General features: G+C 36.7%; 1 protein-coding gene across 2 annotated transcripts in view; it reads left to right on the forward strand.

Annotated features, from left to right (window-relative positions):
- The window catches only part of CAMSAP2 (calmodulin regulated spectrin associated protein family member 2), a 90,772-nt gene that overhangs the window by 35,293 nt on the left and 40,100 nt on the right, over positions 1-15,379 (forward strand). For both annotated transcript variants that reach the window (XM_086463482.1, XM_086463481.1), the window contains exons 3-4: positions 10,913-11,074; positions 11,749-11,832. In XM_086463482.1, coding sequence (XP_086319608.1) covers positions 10,913-11,074; positions 11,749-11,832 — 246 coding nt within the window. The remainder of the gene's footprint in view (positions 1-10,912; positions 11,075-11,748; positions 11,833-15,379) is intronic.

Below are 15,379 nucleotides of genomic sequence, written 5' to 3' on the forward strand. Positions count from 1 at the left end.
AATCTTCTCCTGTTGATCTACAGCATTTCCTGACACAGACGTAGCCTGTGTGGCCCTATGTTTGGCAGAAGCTTAATAGCGATGGGGGCTACAGCCAGATGTCCTGCAAAAATCTGCAGCAATGGATGAAGTGGACATCCCTGGGTGCAAGTAATTTATTAAAAAGGATTACTGGTACAGCAGGATCTCTGTGAAGGCACGCAGATTGCTCTTTCTTAAGTATAAATTATACATGAGTATGGAGTTGGGAAAACAAAAAAACCAGATCATGAAGTTTACAGGAAAATAATTGTTCTGTGCCTGTGTGTGCGTATGTATGAGTCTTTCTCTGAAGAACCCTACTTTAGAGATTCAAGATCTATCTTAAAGCTTGTTTTTTAGTCCAAATTAACCAAACAAGTGGAAAGACTTTTCAATATATTTATCAAAAGAACCGTAACATCCCACTTTTGCTATAACATCACTGTGGACCATGTCCATGTTTAGCAGCCACTGTTGTGGCTGGCCTGTCTCAATCCTTTAATAAGTAGATGCAAAACTGTTGGTCAGCTGTCTGATTTAGTAATGCTATTAGTCAGCAGCTTGTCACTTACAAGGTTTTACTGTAGTAACAGCCATAGAGAAACAGGTTTCTTGTGATCAGTGTAATTTTCTGTGTCTGTTTTAATTTCTTTAATGCTGCTGATAGAGTTCATTTAAGTAGGAGACTGGGAAATTTGTTTTGACTTTGGCTGTTATTTTAGAAGAAAATGTTTGGCGTGGTCAGTTTCCCTCTCATGTCTTACTGTGCTGTGTTATAGTCTGTAAATGTGATACTCCTATAAACCTTTGATGAAAGGTCAAATAACCCATATTCTTAATATAATTGTGATTACAGTAATGACTGTGATGACCTTGTTTCTCTGGCCTTTTTATGGTTGATAAAGAAGCAGCAAGGAAATTACCAGGAGCCTGTTCATATGCGGATGCAGGATGATTTCGTACTATGTTTTCATATTAAAAAATGAAGCTAGTTTTCCTCTTTTTAAAGATAGTATGTTGAAATGATGAGACATAAGGTTTTGATTTCTTAGCTCAACAAAGAAAGCTAAGCCTAAGAAAGGTTCTAGTATTTCTGTCCTAAAAATAGATATGGGTTTTTTGTGTCAGCAGTTTAACAAAAATCACAGAAATGTTTCATGTGTTCTTGAGCAGCAGCTTTATAAAAATATGGTGATATTTGACATGTGACAAAATGAAGTTGCCCCTAGATCTTGGGTGCTTATGTGTCAGAGGCATTAGCTTCACCACTGAATTTGTTTTCTCTAAGACGCTAGAAGATACCCTTTTTCCCAACATACAATAAAAATACAAATTTGTACCAAGAAGGATGGTCACCGCTCAAAAATGAAGATGAGTTTTGCAACAAAAAGCCAAATCTCTTGTTTATAATGAAAAGTCGTTCTTAAAATGCCTTCCCTGAGTAATTTCAGTCTCTATTTCCAGTATTGTATTTTGGCAAGAGTCTCTCACAAGCTGCAGCTGGGAGGCACGCTTCCTGAGGAAATAGAGTAGAATGCAGGAGTTAAAACCTTACCCTGGAAAGCTAGTCCCAGAACTGTGCAGATGCAGCCATCTCACCATAATGTTATTAAATGAAGCGTTAAAAAATGACATGTAAGGGTATACATAGAAAAGAAGAAGGAAAACTACAAGGAGCCTGTTCAGATGAAAATGTAGAATGTTTTATATTGGCTCTTCATGCAGAAGTTTGTGCTTGTTTCCCACCTTTGAAAGATGGCATCCCGTTTGTTTTCAACTTTTCACGCTGTCTTGTAACAACGTAGGTTGTATGTGGTACACTGAATTATGCCGGATTAAAGTCTGAATCTTTTTCTGCTTTTATTGAGCGTATTCTGGATTTATATTGTAACAGAGCAGCACGGCAACTTGCAGTGTTCAGCTGGACTTTGGGTGAGTCACAGGCTTTTTAGCAATGATCCTGGAATTTAGTTGGGGGTTTCTGTTGATAATTTGGCCCTGCTTTGATGCTTTTTTGGTTGAGAAATGGGGGAACCACAGCTGACTTTGTCTCTCCTCTTGCAGGAAAGCAGTGTTCTATATTTACCTTTTATTTAAAAAAGAAAAAAAAAAAGCTTGATGCAAATATAGTGGTATTGAGAGCTCGGTATTTGAAGCAAATGAAAGCTGCAGTCTTTCTCTACATTTTAGTTTAGCCATCTATTTACCATGAGGCACGGATTTTGTACTCAGAAGGATACCGGGTAACTCTACCATGACAGAAGATATTACATGGTTGCCCAAAGCAATTGTAGGTTCTCCGTCCTTGTTGATATTAAAATTTGATTGGAAAAGACGTTGAGAAACCTGAGCTAGTTGGACCTGCTTTGGGAATGGCGTTTGCCTAAGTTTCTCTACGTTTCTATGTTCTTTTTTCAAATATTATTTGAGTTCCTTTCCAGCAAATTGTAGAAAATGAAAAACTCCTTCCATTCTGTCTCAAACTGAGACTCATCCTAAATTGCAATGAGTAATCAACCTTCCAGTCTCTGTTGTGTCAAACATAGTAACTGAACAAACCGGTATATTGTACTATTCATCACTGTAATTAAAGCACCATTTTTCTCTCTCTCATTAGTACTATGTGTGGAAGAGCTCATTATTAGAACTTAATTCATCAGAACCCAAGGCCACTGGATTCTGGGCAGTAGGAGGTGTGTTTAAATGTTGACAATTACGTAAGATTTCATCTTATGTATTACTTTCAGGCAAAATCTTAATAAATTATTCTTGTAATACCAGGTTGATGGCATGATTTGTACCAGGTGGGTCTTTTATGTTCATTCAATGCTTGAAATCTTGTAAGGATTGAGAGATAGTGTTGAGAGTAACTAACTAGTTTCATACTTAGAAAAAGGTAAAACAGAAATGCAGATTAGTCGGAAAGCATGTTATATCAGTTACCTGAGCACAAAAGCTGCCATTCAGAAAGGGATATCGATATTGACCTGTGAAGAGGATTAACTAGACATCTATGTTGCAAAGCTTCCAATCTAGTCTGATCTGATAACATCCTGAGCAGTGGCTCTGAGCAGCTTTGTCGGTGGGACTTGTAGCATGCTGTAGCACTGTGCCAGACTAAATCATGTACTGGAGAAGACATGCCTCTGTTTCGTCCTCCACTCTCCTATCTATGAATTAGTACCCCAGCCCTACATACATTTTTATTTCAGGACCTCGGCCTCTTTTCTCCCTTTCCTTTTCGAACTTCCTCCCTTATGTAGTTATAGCACATCACCCAAACCTGAACTCTTCACCTCAAATTCTGTAGCAACCCAGCTTGTCTTGTCACTGCTCCTGCAGTTCTCCAGCGCTCCTAAGGCTGTGTTCCTTCAGATATTCTGAGATGAACAGAACAGGCATGGATACTTCATGGTGATAACTGCCTCTGGAGGTGTTTTAGCTGAGCTGCTGGAGAAGTTAAACCACTGCTTTTAATGTAATTACTATGCAGGTATGAGTGAGTCAGGAAGAAGGAACTACTTTTTATTAACATGTGGATATGGCTGGTTTATATTATCTCTTTTTCCCACTCCTGTATTCATCAAAGATTGGTGGAGATTGTTGTGACAGAAGAAATTCAGATGGTATTTTATATAATTACTGTTTGTTCTTGGTTTAAATGTCCAGAGTGTAAGAACAAGGAGGCAGTGCACATATGTAACAGAATATAAATGTTTGTAAGGGATTCTTGTTTCCAGTTTATCTGGATGGGATTTGACAGTGTGATCTAAGAAAATCCTTAATTATCTGCAAAAACAAAATACTCTGGGGAAGTTTGAGGCTGGTGCTATTTATTCATCTAAATGCGTATAACGATCTCGTTCTCAGTTATCCTACATTAATTTCTCATTCTAGTTTAACCTATCCAACTACAAATGTTTTATTTTAGAAACATAGAGTAAGTGGCCTAAAGGCACTGAAGTGCCTTTGTGGTTTTTACCATTAGGTACTTGATTCTTCCAATACATAGGATACAGGCAACTTCCAGAGTAATTGTTAAGTATGTTAAAAAAAAACCAAACAAACAAAACAAAACAAAAAACCAAAAAAACCCCAAAGCAGGTAGTGTGAAACTGTAAAATATGACAAAATAAAAATAATGTGATGAGCATCATTTGCTGGTTCTTGATGTATGTTGTGCAGGTGTTTTTGTTTCACTGTGACCTGGAGTGGGGCAAGGTCTCATTTGGTTATGTGATTCAGTAAGAATCTGGGAATCTGTTAAGTATTTAGTTAGGATTGAGTTAAAGACATCAAATAATTAAATTCTCTAACAAGCATAATGAGGAAACCTTGGGTAGAACTTAGGAGTGCTATGAAAATGCTTAACTCTGCAATTATCTATACTTAACAAATCCTTTTTTTTAGAAGTGAATTACATTTCCTATGTCAGATGTGTGTAGTCAGTCAGGTAATGATATTTCATATATATATTTGATTACTAAAGTTTAAAAGTTAACCAAATGCAGAAGATTATAATAAATATTGAAAGTAAAAACCATTCACTCTACCTTGCAGAACCTGCTATGATGTGTTTAGCATGACTCAGTAATGCCTGTTCTTGCTGAACAAGCATCTTATCAGAGTCAAGCGCTTGTTCTTCATGAAAATGTAGTGAGGAGGTAATTCAACATGATCATTCCATTGCAGAACAAGAATAACTAGACAACTGGCCTTATTTTAGAATTGTGATAGGCATAAGTACTGTGTGAGGTTAGGGAAGAACTGGGTCCAAAAATTATCAAATGAGGCAGAACTGACTGCTTCAGACTGCTTCATTTTGTTGATTGAAATGTTTTAAAACTTTTGTTTTCTTTGTAGTATCAGAATTTTCTTCACTGTACTATATGGATGTTGGGGAAATGGAGCAATAGCTTTGAATTTTGTAATGGTTATCACCTGTTGGCGCTGCTTATGAATTCCTTCCTCACCTCCTGCTGCATCAAGCCTTGGCCCATGCTTTCCCTGAGCTGGAATTCTGCAATTTTCCCCTCTTAGCTGAGGCTTGGAATTTAGGTGGTATCTCATTATGCTATAAGATTCATTTGGGACTCAGATTATCTACGGGAGAGTCCTTGGGAAAGGATGCCTGGGAGCTAAAGCTACTCAGCCTCCTTAAACTGCATTGTTCACAGAATCTGCAAGAAAGCCAGACTCAGAAACGTGGGTTAGGATGGTGTGGAAGGAGATCCTCCCACTGCTCTTGGCACATGCTTGTGCTGTAGTTGTCCTGTATGTTTAATCCCTTTACTCACTTGCTGCTACTGTCTTTCTTTTACTCTGTATGTCAGCACTCTGTTTTTAGATGTGTTTTCTCTTTGAGTACGTGTCCTATAATGTTTATTCCATGTGATCAATAATACCTTCTAGCAGTTACAAATTCAGTGCCTGTTTTTTGTGGGGATGATCTCTGTCTTAATTATTGTGTTCTCTTTCTTGCTTTCTTTGTTTCTAGTTATCTTTGCTCTGTCTTGATAACAATCAACCTCTGGTAATAATCATACAAGGAAATATAACATTAAGAACTAGTATGTACTGGCAGAACATTAATGGGAATTTCACTTTTAATTGATGAAATGTTACTTACATTTAGCATTAACAGATCAATTATTTTTAGGAATGCACCAAACATTCAATGTATTTGAAATCTTAGTGTTTACTTATATGTACTGTCTTCAGACTAAGTTTCATCAAGCCCCTAGGATTTAATCTGACCACTATTAATTGAAGTAACTGGTTCAAGTTACTGGTTTTTACTGTATTGTGAGAAGTATCTGTTTTCAGCAGGCAGAATCAGTTACATGTGTAACTATTGATACAAAGGTGCTATAAATACTCTCCCAGCTAGTTGTAGAGAGCTGTTCTGTTCTTTGTTCAAGTGCCTGATCCAGTGTAGGCAAAATCTTTAGGGAATTTAGCTAGAAATATATGTGTTTATTGTACAAGTGAGAATCACAGCGTGAAGACTTTTATTAAATATAACCAAATTCCTTCACAAAATTCTTGTCAAAAGATTTTTGAAGCATGACCAGCTTCAATAAGAACAGAAGTACATATTCCTCTTTACAAAAGCATTATTCTGTCAATGATCAGATCCTTTCTCCAAAGCAGAGTGAGATTAGGGGATTTTTTCTTTCAATGAAAGACTGGGAGCCAGAGTCACTTATTTGTTTGCTTTAGCATCAGGAGAACAATTAAATCCTCTGTTTTCTTTCTGCCCCTTTCTTCAAGCATTGTAGTGGCAAATGGTTTTGTCTAAAGGAGCATGTCAAAAGAGAACTCATGACTTGAATATCCTTTAATGGAGTATGAGAAATATCCTTAGTAGCAGGTAATAATATGAACTGCCTATAAGCTGTGGTATTTATCCATAAGTACCTCCATGTACGGTATCATACACACCTTTTGCTTAATACACTTTTTAATGAAGTTGTTTGCAGTTCTTCGAGGGAGGTGGAGTAAACTCCATAATCAAAGATTAGGCAGACAGAGAAAGCATTGGCAGTCATGCTCAGAATAATTTTTCTTCTGCAGTTTAGTAAGCTTCTTACTGAACTACTCAGCAGTACAAAATAAAGCTGTTGAACCTACATTATAGGGCAGAAACTGACTAGTAATTACATGAGATTGTAAAGATTAGTAAATTAAAACTCTTGTGTTCTGTGCAGGGTGTAGCTGGGAAAGACAAAACCATGTTTGTGTCTTAGAAAATAAAATACCTCTAAGAATGCAGCATTTTTTTTTTTAGTATTTTGTGGTGTGCCATGTAACACTTTAGTACTTTGCACCATTGTAGTGAAGTGATCAAAGAATGAAAGGATTTTTTTTTAATTGGCTTAAGCCAAATCTCTGCATAAGTTTTCTGATAAAACAGTGTATGACTTGTGTTGCTGTTGTTCTTGTTAACTGCTGCTGTGTTGATCTTTTTTTTAAGATATTTCTCTAATGGTTTTGTATGCTACTCTGTGTAATTTAATGTTAGTGATTTTTTTTTTTAACTATTTCTCTAAAAAATTATTTTCTTTGAAATCATGTCCTTATTCAAATATGCCTTGCTGCAATTCTGGATTTGGGAGGTATGTGACAGCATGAAATCCTGCCTGGGTGGTTTTTTTTTTTGTGCTGTATGTCAGAATGCTGACATCTTGGAGGAAATGGCAGCATTTAGAGTACCATCTTGGTACCAGTCAGCAGCAGCTACTGGGGAGCTCCTTTAGGCGTGGTATTGCAGGCTTGTCCAGAGAAAGATGACATTGCTGAGCAGCTGACCCTAATTTCTGCCCAGCTCGGAATGGTATCTGTGTTTCCTCATCAGATATGAAGGGTTACTTCCTCGTGTCATAACTCATAATTGTGGATCTGACTAGTAAAAGTGACTTCTCCCTCTTGCTTCTTTTAACTGTACCTAAAACATGCTATTCAGTGAGATGTACAAAAAAATGGAACCTTATTTACTATCAGTAGAACTTCTCAAAAATTGTTTTTTTAGAGAACTTCAGCAGTTATGCTGATAAACCCTGTATTTGGAACAGTAGGATACTATTTTTGTAGTGCAGTTTTTAATTTAGTCTTTCTTGTCGAGCATAGTGAATTAAAAGATGTAAAAGAATGCAGCTTGTCTGACTCTTTCCGGAATAAATGGAAGAAAACAGTAGAGCTGTATGTGGAATTAAATAGTTTTCTCTTTCTTTCCGTACCTCCTTTTTTTTAAAAAAAAAACAAAACAAACAAACAAAAAAACCAAACAAAAAACCAAAAGAACAACAAAAAAAAAAACAACAAAAAAAAACCAACAAAAACAACAAAAAAACCCCAAGCGGCTAGGTAGAAGTTACCTTATGTGCTTATTCAGTTGCTTGCAATTTTCTTGGGGAAAATCCATAGATATTAATAGTTTTAAATATTTTTATTAGAAAAAAATTATGTATAAAATAGTTTGTCTGAGAAGAATAACAATTTTGTAGTTTATTTCTCAGTATAGTAGATGCAAGTTGAGTCGGATTCTTTTTATTATTTACTCTTTTTAAAAAATCTCCTTTTGAGTGTCCTGCTTGGATTAAAAAAATAGTAATTTGGAGTCACTTTTGAGACTCTGAAGATGCTTGTATTTGATAGCTTATATAAAATAGAGTTGTGACATGGATCCAGTCAGTGCGGGTAAAAGTTTATTACATTTGGTTTTGATAGTACAGAATGTTATCTAAGGTCATATCTTTCATTGTTCTTTCTGTTTGCTTAAGTAGTTTGCAGTTCATTAATCATTTGCTAGCAACATTGAAAATGTGATTCAGCGAACTCATTGTAAATAATTCAGTTTTCTTAATGTATTTATAATATATTGAGTATATTGACAGTTCTAGCAACACTTCAGTGGCTTTCTCTCTCCATTGGCTATCCATTTCATAGGCACGATCAAGTTTTACAGAGAAGCTGATGACCCTACATGGGAGGTAAAGGCTACTACATTCCCTCTGGGAGAGTTGCCAGGGGTTGCTTTTCTTGCAGGCTGGTCTTAGAGCACAGGCACAGTAGCCAATGAACTAGTTGGGGATCGACAGCTGGGGAAGATTCTGCTTCTAAACCTGCTTGGAGCTTCCTTGGTTGTCAGACCTAAACTGGAAGGCCATGTCCACCCCACAGGCAGGGGATGAAAACAATACTCTCGTGCAGCAGGCAGTCCAAGTGGTTCTGGATCAGCACAGACGACTCGGAGCACTCGGCAGTGCACCCTGTGAGGCTGCTCTTATGTCTGGCTAGAAAATGAGTTTTGTGCCCTACCTTCTCTTAAAGCAAATCTAGCGTTTTCTTGCTATTTCACAATCTCATTTTCTGTAGAGGTTCTGGAAGTGGCACAAAGTTTTGATGCTGGTGTCATTCAGACTAGGCGATACAGATACAGCAAGGAAGGACCATTAATTGACCCCCCCGCATGTCAGAGATGGTCCAAGTTCTTCCGTCCTGTTTTGCCCTTGCTAAACTATCCTTCTGCAACCTGCAGAACTGCATGGATTTGTACGGCTGACCCAGGCTCTGCAACCCCTCACGTGGTTTTGGGACTTTACTAGTAGTTAATGCGATACTCTGAACTCCTCTGCACTGCATTGCTGGGCGGACAAAGGAGTGACGTTTTGTATCTACGTATAGAATTGCCATATTTCACACTGGAGTGCAGGTTCCTCAGGAGGCTGGTCACAGGCAACACTATCTTTTCCTTCTTAAATACTTCAGGCAGCAAGAACTCAGCTCTCCAACTCTTTACTTCATTCACACATAAGAGTTTGTATCGGTAGTTGTCCACTAAAGGTCTGTAAATAAATTAGTAAGGCAGATGAATATGGTGAAAAGAGATTATTATGAGTAAGTCTGTCAATGGTGACAGGAATGAAGAGGCACTGGTTCCTAGCCTACCTGCACTACTTGAGCTAGGAGCATGGATGGAGTGTGGGCAGACAGGGGGCTCGCAGGTCACATCCAGGGTCCGAAGAGAATAAGCTTATCCCAGGAAGGCTGGCTGTCAGGAATGGTTTTGTGAGTGTCTTTCGTTAGTACATAAAGTAAGTACAGTTTGGCTTTTTTTGTCAAACAAAGGAACTGAACTGCATTAAAAAAAAAGGATGTGTGCTGCTGCCTGCTTCTGAGGGCAGCAGCATCACTTTCATCAGTGATACAAACAATAAGGGGAGCACGAAGTCTGGATCTGTTTATCTTTTTTTTTTTCCTGCTGGCAGTTCTGGAATAAGTGATGTGCATGTACTACCTTAACTATCATGATTAGATGGCGTATTGCTGTGTGACTCATGTTGTTCACTGCTGTTGCCATGGCTGTTACAGCTACCTTGTGAGACAATTATGTGAATATTTTTTATAAAATTGGAGTGGTGGTGTTAACAAGTGTTTGGGATCTTTGTTTGCATTGTGAGATGTGTTTAAAGGCAATTTTTTAAAAAATACTGTGTTCAGAAATTGTTCTGGTTTGTGGAAGATGTTGCTTAAAACTTAGCTGTTATCATGAAGCAGAAACAAATTTGTTTAGCTGTAGGCACTGCCTCTACAAACCACCATCATTTTCTAATTCAGGCACAAGAATCTAATGTAAATCCTGGTTGTCATTGTCTTTTGTTGTTGTTTTTGGGGTTGTATGTTTGGTTTTGTCTCTTTCAATATGTAACAACATCGGGAGAACCATATTTCCTCTTTCAACATAAGCTATATTTTATTTTTCAATATATGCTTATTTAAACCTAGTTGTGCATATGTAGTTGCATCTGCATAAGATCATTTACTAGAATAAAAAGAAATACTGGTTGTTTACTTAAGGTTAGTATAATTGTGTCTTCTTCCTGGGTTATGACTTTAAAAATAGATAAACTTTCCACTTATTAATGCAGCATTTTCATGATCATGAAGGTTGTTCACCAGACAGCCTCAGCTTTTATTTCCAGTACAGATAAGACTGATCAGGCAGGGGGTTTGGTTTGCGCTAGGGTGACAAATTTAAAAGATCTCTTTAGCTCTATAAGAAGTGATGTAATGATTGAATCATTAAAATTACTTATTGTTTTCGTTTCCAGTTCTTTATTGTTGATGTTAGTTTTGTTATAGGAGTTACTTTAACTTGCAATAAGCATTTTTTTGAATTAATGTCCCTGTGCTTTGTATTGCATTCTCAAATCTGTTACATGCGTGTGTCTTCATTTGCCTTTCATTCCAAAACTGACAACCAGACGGAAAACTTGTGGCCTTTAGAGGTTTTGGCCTTGGCATGTGTGTGGCTACATTCAGAAATGGTATGTACAAAAGTGATCTTTTAATTTGCAGACTAATGAGGTATTGCTTCTTCTCTTTGTAGAGTGCTCACTTGGCCATGATAGATACTCTTATGATGGCTTACACTGTAGAGATGGTCAGCGTTGAGAAAGTGATTGCGTGCACTCAGCAGTATTCCTCCTTCTTCCAAGCTACAGATCTACCTTATGACATTGAGGATGCTGTCATGTACTGGATAAACAAGGTACGAGTACTGGAAGAGCAAGCTGTGATTTTCTTTGTAGTCTGTATGATTCGATTAGAGATGAGTGGGTAGGATATGCATGCATGTAGGTATATCAAGACTGCGTGTGATAAAGACTGGTCCTTCATCTGCTGTCTGTGGATAATAAAAAGCAAAGTTTGTGGAAATAAGTTAAACATATTATGTGAACCAAATAAATGGGAAGTCACAATACTACAATACACATTACATATGACATAGTAGCAGTGACTGTTACGTTGAGATGCCATGACAGCTGCTCAAGAGTGTCTTTTTGGCTCTTCTAAGAGTTGTTGTCTTACTGTGTAACTTATCGTGATTTAACAACACGGAGGTATTCTGTTTGGTTTTGAACACATCTTGCTTGAAGTGATCTACCTTCACTGCATAATCAAATCAAATAACAAGGATACACTGTTAATCAAATGTGATCAAGCATAAGAAGGGGCAGGCTAGTTTGTACAATGTCAAGCTGACAATTAGTGACCTCAGACTGCATCTGACAGTGACATTTGCTGATTATGCTTCAGGGCTGTAGTGTGAAGTCTTAGTTTAATCTTTTCAGTTAACTTGGGTAGTGATTTATAGACCTTGTGAGAACTTAACATTTGTAGGACTTGTTTCTTAGACCACTGAATAAACTGTTTTGTCTTTAGGTAAATGAACATTTGAAAGACATAATGGAACAGGAACAAAAACTGAAAGAGCATCACAGTGCAGAATCTGCAGGAGGTCAGAAGGTAGGTGTAGGAGTTAAAATATTTTAAATAAGAGTAAGCATTTATCTGCAAACAAAACCTGCATGTAGTATGTATAGGTAAATACACATTTGCAGACGTTGAACTTTTAACTGCTTGTTAAAGAAAGAAAACTTGTAGTACTCAATTTTTTGTTATTAGTTTTCATTTCCATGAAAATAGTTATTTAAATATAACACTAATAGTGTTGTACTTTTTATTCTCAGTTGTCCTTTTTGACAAATAAATCTTTGATAGCAGGGAAGCCTCTGTTATGTTAGTCTTAAGGAATTTATTAAGATTAATGAATACTTTTGACTGAACTAAAACTGTAGTCAGGTCTGATATGAAAGACTAGCACATTTTTATTCATGATTTTTAATATTTTGTCCTTGTGAATAGAATGCATCTCAAAAGAGATCTGTGTGTGGCATCATGGGAAGCATTGCTCTGGCTATGATCCAAAATATTGGTTGATTACAGGTCTTACTGCATATACAATAGAAACAGATTATGTTTGATTCCCTTCCCTAACAGGATTTTTTTCCTTTTGTTTGTGGAGCTCAGTTAATTAAGTAGCATTATACCCATCAAAATATGGAAGGATAGCATGCAGTTCCAGAGTATGTAAAATTGCTTGCTTCAGAATGAGATCATTTATCCTATTGTGATATAATTATTACTGGGGAATTGGTAATCAGCTTGTACACACTTTGGTATTATCCCTGCACTTGAACGCAGAACAGATTTCCCAGCTACTGCAGGGCTGTAATCCCAGTTGCCTTCCTGGTCTGTTTTCGTGTAAGCAGTTATCTCCTTTTCAATGCTACTCTGAAGGAGTAGCAGGTTACCTGACTGGATTAGAAGTTCAGCTTCAAAAAGCATGAATGCAAGAATGTCCTTGCGCTCGTGGCTTCTTCATAAATATAAGGAATGGTGACAGCTAATTAGTAAGTGTGTGACTCAGCCAAAGAAAATGGTATTTTTTACAAAGTAGTGTGACCCCCATGCGTATATCCTGATAGGGAAAATTTAATCTGTGTTCAATAGTGATAATAGCACAGAAACCTGGAGAAACAAGGTGTCCTCGACAAGTCCATTTCTCAAATTTAGATACAGCAAAGTAAATGGAGGGTGGGGAGATAACCTATGATCCTCTGTCCTCTAGTGATTTCCGTGGCGCCCCCCCCCCCCATTATAGTAGGAAGTTTTGTGTGGTTTTTAGGTCACTTTGAAAGATGAGAATAATTTTTAAAATACAAAGTGCATGAGAGTCTTAATATGGTAAACAAAGATATATCAAAGAGACTGTTATTATCAGAGCAATGCCATAAAATTATCTGTATTTGTAAAAATTCAGTAATGTTTATTTTCACAGGAATAGCAGGATAAAACTTTTAGCTTATAATTTATCTTGAATGTCACCATTCTTGAATCAACTGTTGAAAAACTTCAACTCTGATCCCATAAATGGACCCAGTGGAGTAAAACACATCAAAATGGCATATGCATTTGTGGTGTTTTTCATAGAAATTGTGAAGCTATAACACAATCAGAGCCCTGTTCTGTTGGCCAATGTACAAATACATTTGCAAAATAGCAAAATCATGCTACAGTTACCGTATCATGGAAAAACTTTCAATTAAAGTCTTCTCTTCTATACAATGAATGTTCAATACTATTATCCCAGGTACATGTTATGTTGTTTGCATCAGTGCGGGATTTAGCTGCATAAATTACATTGTCAAGCAAAGTACTCCATGCTTAGGAGGTTGTATTAGCATGGCTTTATTAGCTAAAATTTCAGCATGGGCAAAACCTCAGGCCGCAGTTGACCCCTAGATGTCTCTTTCGGACAGTAAATTTATTGCGGACTTTTTTTTTTTTAAATGGCTAGTTGGAAATTTTAATTGGAAAATTAGCCATACTTCACATTTAAGTACATGAGAAAAATGAGATAAAACTACTTGGATAATGAGACAAAATAGAATTTGTACATTAAAGTTTCAGTGAAAACAATGATAAAATTGAATCTGCTTCTAGAAAATGTCTAGGATATGAAATATCCAAACAACTGTATTTTGCCACACACCTTTGGATATTTAAGTTTCAGAGATGTGGTCAGGTTTTGAACCTGAACTGAATTTAGATTGAGAATGCCTCTTCTGCTGATTTAGAGAGAAGGCCGAACAAACATGGGAAGAATAGATCATTCTAGTCATTAGGGAAAGCTTTTCTTTGATTTTAAGTTCTGGCCAAGAAGCAGCAAAGTTACGTACCTAAAAGGTCAAACAAAATAAATGAGTAGACTTTTTAATGATTTTATTATTTCCAACTGTGATCAATTAATAAATTTATCAGTTGTGAAAAATAAATTCAGCATAATCCTCAAGCCTGACAAATTAATGTTTTGCTATCTTATTACAAATCTGCAGTGAACCTTTTTGCAATAAATAGTAAATATCTACATTTCTAACAATCGGAAGCATCATATACACAGATTAATAAATGATACAACTGATAAGATATACGTATTTTCTATTTCTGGATAGATAAAAACAGTATTAACAGATTGTGAGATTGCTTTTGTTTTCCTTCGCTTTCTTCTGCTGCTAGCTTCCTGTAGAAGATAAGAGAGGAAGGAGTATGTGTGATTTTTAGTTCCAGGTAGTCTTCTGTGGATCTTGATCAGCTGGTGATTTCTGGTAACCTCGTCCTTTTCTGGTAGAGTCTCTACATCTTCTTTCAGAATTAGGATTTCAAGTTTTGTAGTGAATAGCTTTGGTTTTCAGGCTTCTGTTGAATAACGGTTGCACTGGTTAAACTACTGATTTTCAATGTAGTCAAAGCTTTCTCAAAACCTGTTATTTTTCCATCTGCTTTTGTGATTTAGACTGAATCAGTCTTAACAGATTTAAGACAAATCAATGCAAATAGTATGAGAGAAACAGATGTAAGAGTACTCATCCAAAGACCTGAATTCTTAAATGTTTTTTAAAATTAGTTTAAACAGTGCAACTTTGTGTGTGAAGGTAAAACACTAACGCCATAGTTCCACTTTCAATTTAATATGTCATAAATCCACACTGCTAGCAAAAGCTAACCTGTCAAGAAGAAGAGTTTGTAGCAGGATCAGCTTCTTGATCCAAGTAATGTAATTAATGCACAGCTGCATGAACACAAATGATGGTGCAAGGAAGACGGCAGAAACAAGTATTTAATGAAGGGCATGGCTACCATTTTTTGGCACCATAGGATGCATTTATACTGAGTTAAATTTATCATAGTCATGTTTAAACCTTTTTATTAGGGAGGGTTAAACAGTTGTCTTGGAAATGTGTAAGCCCTCAAGCTGTGGGTGTTCTTTTGGGTTTTGTTTTATTTTGTGCTTGGTTTGGTTTTTTTAAACATTGGGAGAAGTCAGTCAGGATTCTTTGGTCCATTTGTTTTGTGATGACTGATTTTTAATAAATTCCAGGGGAAAAAAGTTTATTCCTGTTGATATAAAGTGCCAATTCAGCAGCCATTGAATTCCCATTATGTTGTCCAA

The sequence above is a fragment of the Leptosomus discolor genome, chromosome 3 (assembly GCF_034619465.1).
Source record: "Leptosomus discolor isolate bLepDis1 chromosome 3, bLepDis1.hap2, whole genome shotgun sequence".
Taxonomy (NCBI): domain Eukaryota; kingdom Metazoa; phylum Chordata; class Aves; order Leptosomiformes; family Leptosomidae; genus Leptosomus; species Leptosomus discolor.